We start from the raw sequence: 8,823 nt of genomic DNA on the forward strand, positions 1-8,823 counted from the left end.
TAAAAAATTATATATTTCAAATTTTGAGGTTCCTGACATTCTTCCCAATAGTATGGAGCAATCTATAGTTGCTCATGTGTTGTGTAAGTGATTTACCGACCCTTCTACTTGCTATATATTTATAATTAATTTATCTATTATTAATAAAGTGTTTATACCTGGTAGAAAACGTAATGCATACTTTTTTGCTGGCAACTGTTATAATGCACTAAGAGTATGGTAGACAAATTCCTTCGGGAAAATCACTCATTTCTTCAAGACGAAGAATTCTTCCTGGATAACTAGACATTTAGCTCACATTAAAATTTTAAAGCTTTTGTAAAATAACATTATGCAATGCTAACTTAAAGGCATTCCCATTGCTACGGTTTTATTCTTCATTCTTCTTCAGTCCTGACGTTGGGAGTTTCCAAAGAGCGGTGTCAGATCCACAAATCTTGCAAAGTTTTGAGAGAGCATGCCGTCCGTTCTGTTACGAGATGCCCCAATGTGACTTCAGCGACCCCTACCGACGAACAGACGGAAAATGTAACAACAAGATCAACCCTCTCCTGGGAGCTTCCTTCACTCCTCAACAGCGAGTCCTGCCGAACGCTTACGATAATTGTAAGACTTAAATTTATATCTAGTTCCTCGATCAAAAAATATGTTATCTAATAATTCATTCATAAACGAATTCGCCCGGTCCCAAAAATTATAACAATAGATGCTAGTTTACAGTAAAGTATTTGTATAGATTCTAAAACAATTAATCAGTCATTCTCTAAAATATAAATTTAATATTATATATTCAATGATATGACTGTTGTATGGATTTGAAAAAAAATCTTATGATGTCTTTATACAAAATTAACTTCGAAATGGTTCTTTAATCCTCAATATTTAGAATTACTTTCTCTGTTGATAATCTTACATTCCTAAGTAAACATGTCAAACAATTTCTGTTGTGTTTCAACAGTAATCGACGCACCCCGAACACGGTCTGTTGACAACTCCCGCCTACCCAGTGCCCGGACCGTCAGTAACAGGGTCTTCCAGTGGACCTTCGGGGGCATGACCCCGGTCAGTGCCAAGTTCTCCACATTCCTGACCAACTTTGGACAATTCATTGACCATGATGTCATCTCCACGCCCTCGGAAACACGTAAAACATATGTATTTACAATTTTTTACCGATTAAAGCTCTGCATTGCACAGAAAATTTGACTGTCTAATATCGTAACAAATCTATTTCCAGTTTCATCGAACGAGGCAATCACGGACTGCTGTCACCCATATGGGTAAATAAAACTTAACGGTATTTTAACCTTTTTAGCATTAGGGTGAAACTAAAATATTAGACCAAATTTGTCATTTTATATCTTATATATCTATAGAAAGTGGTCACTAATTCTGGTTTTCATGCTATTTTATACCAAAAAAGGTTTGAATATTTCTTTGAATGCACAAACCACATTTATTTATTGTGAAATTGTACCAAAAATAATTACATTGTAATATGAAATCTTGATAGGGCCATGTAGTTCAAAATCACATCATCGCACAATCGATATTTGGGTCGATAGAGCGTTGATTCGATTTTGCAGTGACAATGAATTGATGCTGTGATGACGATGAAGCGGTTTTGCGATAGCGCGATGACGATGTCGCGACAATGTAATGATAATGATGGAAGAGCACAATAATGCGATAGCACGATAATAATAACGCGATGGTGTGATAGCGATCACGCGATCGTGTGATTTCAAGACGCTCACTATCGAGAACGTTGGGTCTTTTTCGCGCTACCATCATCATTTAATCGCACAATCGCGCAGACGCAATTTGAAATTGAAATGACGTCAGGCAGAGAATGAATTAACATATTATATATCAGAAATACATCTTTCTTGGTTAATAAACTTGACTCTCGAATAATAATTAGATATGACAAATTAACACCATGCCTTTCTGTCAGACAAATAAATATCTTGAAAAGTTATTCTTCTAAAATGGTGAGCTATATTAGATTTGATAAATAATGTGTCATGAGTGCAAGAGTGGTCGCACCCCCCTCTATGAGAGAGAGAGAGAGAGAGAGAGAGGGGTATGTATGTGTATAAGTATTCTGATTTATCTGTTACAAAGTGGATGTAATACAGAGTGTGAATGTTCTGTGTAATAATCAAAGTAGGCGGTGGAGACCGTATGAACGTATTAAATAACATATCAAGTTTTGAACAACCTGGTAAAAGGTGAAAAATAAACAATCTTTAAAGCCAGTTCGCTTTAAAAATTCATTTTATATTTTTTTTAAATTCGGTCGAATAACTCCTATACATGTTTTGTATTATTCGTTAAAAACTTGATATTTTTTTTCCTACAGGAATAAAAGGACTATTTTGTAGTTTAATTTAAAAAAACTGGTAACTTTGTTGAAAATGGTTCCATGACGAAAGGAAATAAGTTAAATGTGAGAAACAGACAGGAAGGGACATTAAGGAAAGACAACAGATAGTGATTAAAGTTCCAAACATAAAAAACAGCTTTCCATGAAGAACCATGAAAAATAATAGCAAATTCTCAGAAATATATATTTTTTTAAATGAAATAGTCACTGTGGTTATTGCTTTCTTAAACTCTCAACTAGATCAATTAATTTATTTGTCAATATAGTTGTCATTTCGTCTGCAAAAATTCTAATTCGTCCAAACAAATAACTTATCCGTCCAAACAAATAGCTAATTCGTCTGAACAGATCCAAATATATCAGATAAATCCAACTTCGAATGAACATGTCCTAAATATGTAATTTGTTAAACAAAAATAGTTATTATTTTTCCATCTGGCTCTTCAATGCGCCGTACTTTTCTACAATGTAATATTATTAAGATCTCTATTTTAGAGAGTTAGAACCTTGATTTCGTCGTTAATTTTAAAGAGATAAAAGGTCATATAATTTACGAAATCTTGAAATGTAGTTACTTCAAGAGTATGTGTTTTTTCCGATGAAAGTTTTGTTTATAGATAAACAGTTCATACTGTCTCTTAAGGTCAATTTCAATCGTTAATGTAAATATAAACAATGCTAAAAGGTTACAATTGATACAAACTATGCTCGTGACCTAGCTCATAAGGTTTCACAGGATTTAAACACGTGACCAACCAAATTTTATTCCAATCCTATTTCTTAGATGAACACACAAATGATAAATTATTTTTATTAATGTATTTTGCATTATATATTTTGCACTCTTTCACAGTATATATTAAATATAAAATTCAATTATTTTATCTATTACAAAACAATACATCCTGCAAAGTAAAAAAAACCCCACGAAAAATCAGGTCAAATGTCATTAAAAAGCAATAACCAAAAAAACTGTTCATAGAAAAAATCTACTTCTTAGAAAATGCAATTATTATCCATGATTCTTCATGGAAAGCTCTATTTTAATGTTTGGAACATTAATCACTATTTGCTTTCTCTCCTAATGTCCCTTCTCGCCTATTTCTGACTATTTCTGAAGTTTAATTTATTTCCTTCGTCATAAAACACTTTCAAGTAAACCACGAGTTGTTGTTTTTTTATTGTTATATAAAACCACAAAGTATGTTTTCTAAGTAGTAATATAATTATTATGTCTTAAATTCTAATGTATAAATCAAATGAATACGTGTGATGTTAATATATATATATATATATATATATATATATATATATATATATATATATATATATATATATATATATATATATATATATATAAGCTATGCTACCATTTAAGATATTTTCGATGTGTATTTCTCCTCCAAATACACATGTTCATGCATTTATATCTTGGAGTTCATTATTCAGGGGTTCCATGAAACCCGAGGCTTGCTTCATCATTCCTGTTAACATAGAGGAGCCAGACCCCCATTTCCCCCCTTATCAGACTTGTATGAACTTTGTACGTCACACCGGCGCTCCGCCCCTGGGGTGTAAAAGTGGTGAGTTCTATCAAAACAACTGTGTGTCGTTTCAGATAACCGTCGGCTCGGAAAAGGTTACAGACCATTGGCAATGATTCTTGAAATATCATTTATCTAATCTACCAAAGAAAACCAACTCATTTCAAAAGGCACATTGAAACCAAAAGATAAAAATCCTATTATTATTCTTATCTCCTTAAAAAAAATGTTTTATACATAGAAATATCTACATTTCTTTGTAATACCTTTATACATTGCGTATGTAATTTTCGTTTTAAAGTTTTAAGAGATTTGAACTAAATTCATTTACAACAAAGACAAAATAGCTGATACTTAATTTTAAGCCTCTATGAAAAACTGATCAATTTTTAATTTATTGCCCTTTTAAACATATGTTTGCATGGGTGCTTACTTTTCGACCGGTGTTTAATACAGGTGTACGAGAACAGGTGAACGAAAGGACCTCATTTTTGGACGGTTCTATGATTTATGGATCTGACGCATACAGAGAACAGGAACTCAGAGCAAACTGTGAGTAACGATTGGGCAATGCAGGTTTTAATAACTGGGAAGGTCTGTGCTGTATGCTGTATGAACAAACTACTTTGTATAGCAAATTTATTTTTAAGGTGGTCATTTTAGTTTCATTCTCGTTAAAAAAATTATTTCGTCCTTTTGAAAATCAGAATTATTTCATAACATTTTATACCACCAAAACCATTGACTTACCGTTTAAATTAACTAAACAATTGCAAATGTAATCAAAAGATAAAGATTAGTTGGTATTATGTCCTAGTTGAGTGATTGAATGTCTTGTGTATGAGTGTAAGTTTTTCTAATTACTTTCTGTATGGCATTAGTCTGTCTGTGGGTGTTAAGGGAGGAAGGGACAAATGAAAAGGGGAGATATAGAGAAAATCACAAAAAGAATTCAATTACCATTTTGCCAGAAAAGTCAAAATTCGTGTGGAAGAATTTTAGATAATTAAGATTCAAGTTTAAATAATTATTACCATTGGTAGGCTGGGGCGACAATGTTTGAATTTTTACAAAGGAAGAAATAAGGTAAAATCCTCAAACATTTTTTTCATTCAAAAAAACTATTCAGCATGAGAAGCTTAAACCGATACGTTATCCTTTTTTTAGTTAGTGGACGACTTGCTACTAACAGAGAAAATCTTCTGCCCAATAATCCCCAGGGATGCCCAGAAGAAATACAAGCCAAATATCCTTGTTTCTTTGCAGGTAAATTGAAAGATATTTTGGGTTATAACACATTGTTCACTTAGTTGGTACATGTATATATTTATATCTTTATGAATGAAAAATTTCAAAATTAATTTTTATAAGAAAGACTGCCATGATACGACTAATTTACTATAGCCCATAAATAATGTATAAATAATCAAAGTGATAAATTTGTTCATCTTCATTTTCACGAAATAATTTTGACAAACACACGAGGCCCCGATACGTAACATTTTTGCTATAGCAATATCGTCAGAATGTTTGTGGTATTACCGAGGCTGGATGATCAACAAAGTACCCATTTCATCTACCTAAGAGTTTTAAATATGATGTTTCACATAGTTTTGCCATAAACTTTTATCCAACTATTTTAGCTTTAGAATTTTAATGATTTTGTATTTTCTTATACAAGGATCTTTTTGTCTCTCATATTATTGTAGGATAAAAATTATAATGACAATTTAACCATTCGATCACTAGTAAAAATAGTTTTACCGAAAGGTCAAATAACAATTTCGAAAAGTGACGTGGCAGAAGTGACTATTACCTGAAGTTTCATTTTAACATATTATCATTTTGATATTCAATCAAACAATATGAGAACGTGCAGCAACTGTCTTAAACCTTACTACAGAATTACTATTTTTATTATAGTGTGTGAAGATAGCATACATTGGAATTGACCCAAATCCTTCACAATTTTCATTAGGTGTCTTATTGTAAAGCAATCAACAAAATGACGTAGTCATGGTTAAAACGACAAACAAATAACGTATGTTCAGTATCATAAATAAACCTTCACTTTTTTATTTTTATTTTCCACCAGGAGACCACAGACAGAGTGAAACACCGTTATTAACCGTTCCCCATGTCACGTGGTTAAGACGTCACAACTTGATCGCTGATGCATTAAGAGCCGCTACGGGAATTACAAACGATGAAATCCTTTTTCAGGAGACGAAGAGAATTGTTATTGCGGAACTACAACACGTTACTTACAATGAGTTTTTACCGGCAATACTGGACGATTTACATATGAATGGATTTAATCTACGGTCAAAGCCAGTTGGTCACGCTGAAATTTACAATCCAGAAGTTGACCCAAGAACCATCAATGCGGTGGGTGCGGCAGCATTTCGAATGGGTCATACATTAATCCGAAATACAGTAGGAGTTTGGGGAAATAGTCGCAAAATAGATTTCCCCGTGCAAGAACATTTTGAAGTTCCTGATATGATGTACAAAGGTGGACATGAACTTATGGCTCGCTGGATGTCAAAGGAACCTACGTCTAAATCAGATAGGTTCCTTGTGGATGGTATCAGAAATAGGTTGTTTGAAAATTTAAATGTAACTTCTCCAACCGGCGAGACGCCGTCTTTAGATTTGGGAGCTCTTAATATACAGAGGGGTCGGGAGCACGGTCTCCCGTCTTACAACGCTTACCGAGAGTTTTGTGGGCTTCCCAGAGCTTACTTCTTTGCAGCAACATACGGTGGATTAGTCAATCACAGTCCCCAATCAGCAAAGGCGCTTGAACTGACATATAGGTCGATGTTTTCATAGATGTTTTCATTTTAAAATTGCCATTCTTCTAAAAGCAGCTAAAATTGCGATACATGTGACATCCTTTTGAAAATATCTTCGTATATAACTTCTTCCAGCTTAAAACTTTTTTTAACTTCTGTACTTAATCACTCTTGTAGGCATCCTGATGACATCGATTTATTTGCTGGTGGCATTTCGGAGATTCCTGAACCCGACAGTATGTTAGGTCCGACCTTTCAATGTCTGATAGCCTTCCAATTCAGTCTTTACAAACAAGGAGATAGATTTTGGTACGAAAGGACCTTTTCAGAAATTCCACTAGCAGCCTTTACAAAAGGTAATATATACTTGACAGCAATTTCATACAATTATTTCTTTGGTTAGATCAGATACTTTATGTTGTGTAAGGATAAGCCGTTATGAATAACTTATTTTTTTATCTAGCTCAGCTTGGTCAAATAAAACAAACCACGTACGCAAAGATTATGTGTTCAGTAATGAGTGATATAGGAGTCTTTCATTCCTTCCAACCTAACGTGATGCTACGTTCCAATATTCCAGGGTACTATGTAAAAATCTCTCTCTCTCTCTCTCTCTCTCTCTCTCTCTCTCTCTCTCTCTCTCTCTCTGGTGTTTTTATAGCATATCACTTTTATGAAGCTGTACACAGATTTCTGAATTTTTTCTTGTTTCGACAGGAACTCGCCACTGCCATGCAATGTTATACTGGAAGGCAGTCGTCTTGGATTTGATATAACTCCATTTGCCAAACAAATCATGCAGCTTCGCGGAAGACGAAGACAATACCCTTATCTCCGATTAAAGTCCCCAATTAACCCAAGCATGCGCAACATTTTAGAAATCCTGGGTCAGGTCCCAAACGGTAGTAACGTTTTCACTCCTATCAATCCTGCAGCTGTACTCAAAGTCAGACGGAAAGGAGAAAACATGTATTGAAAAAAAATTGTTAGCATGGACGATATCAATAATAAACAACTTGCTTTGATTGGAGGAATATGTTTCAAACGTGTTTTTATTATCAATACAAATAAGATTTAAGGGAAAATATTACTGACGAACATGGACAGAATCAGGATTATTAAATAATTTTTATGCAAAGAATTACAAACTGTATGAAAAATATTTCACTTAAAAGAAACTCGTTTTTATCTATGTGGCTTATATCTTCAACCTCAACATCATATACTGCTGGCGAGAGATCAGTTGATTAAGTTGATTTTACTTTTAGACCTCAACAGGTCTGAAGGGGTATATAGAAAGTGCATTGGGCAATGCAGTGCTGCGACCCAAGTTCGACTGGTTGTATGTTATTGCTCGCTTGATCCTGTGGATTTACTCCGGCTTCCTCCTTCACCATTGACTCCCTCGCGATAACATCCGTGCTGCAGATAAAAGTTATTGAACTTGTTTGTAAAAAAAAAATCCCCAACAGTTCAGTTATTTTCAAACTCTTTTAATATAAATACTTGTAATTTTAGTGATATCATTACATTTTACTTTAAATATAATATAATTAATTAGTTATCCAGATTAGAAATTACAAGTTGACGTTTTCTGTGGCTTTGTATAAAATGGACATTTAATAAATGTTAAACCTTTGTTACAAATTTACTATCTTTATTAATGTCAATAGATATATCTTTACTCAATTTATAATAGTTATTTTTTTCTACATATACTACTAACTATCTGGGGTTATGATACCTTTCACAAACTTAATATGATGCAAAATCGTGCAATTTAATATTTTTTGGGGCTTCACTGATTACTCCTTTATGGTTAACCTCCATACATGGACATTGGCTAAATATGTCACTCCTTTGGAAAATCGAGATTAATATGCTAACATGCAGTTTCTTTATGTCAACATGCAATTTAGTTATGTTCATATGCTTCTTATTTATGTCGACATGTAACTTATTTATGTTCACATGCTATTTATTTATTTCAACATGCAACTTAGTTATGTTGACATGTGAGATAAATATGTTGACATTCAACTTATGAGTTGTAAGTCAATATTAAAAGTTTCATGTCAACATTAGTATGTTG

At 33.3% G+C, this 8,823-nt stretch overlaps 1 protein-coding gene across 1 annotated transcript; it reads left to right on the plus strand.

The window, feature by feature from the left end:
- The first annotated feature begins 402 nt into the window (after positions 1-402).
- LOC117687154 (peroxidase-like protein) lies at positions 403-8,186 on the plus strand. Its single transcript, XM_066084217.1, has 10 exons — positions 403-606; positions 959-1,144; positions 1,238-1,280; positions 3,839-3,972; positions 4,390-4,489; positions 5,063-5,199; positions 6,029-6,752; positions 6,909-7,087; positions 7,195-7,312; positions 7,449-8,186. Exons 1-10 carry the CDS (start codon positions 480-482, stop codon positions 7,705-7,707), a joined length of 2,007 nt encoding a protein of 668 aa, XP_065940289.1. The 5' UTR covers positions 403-479; the 3' UTR covers positions 7,708-8,186.
- Positions 8,187-8,823: the final 637 nt, after the last annotated feature.

Source organism: Magallana gigas, chromosome 5 (genome assembly GCF_963853765.1).
Source record: "Magallana gigas chromosome 5, xbMagGiga1.1, whole genome shotgun sequence".
In the NCBI taxonomy this organism is placed as follows: Eukaryota; Metazoa; Mollusca; class Bivalvia; order Ostreida; family Ostreidae; genus Magallana; species Magallana gigas.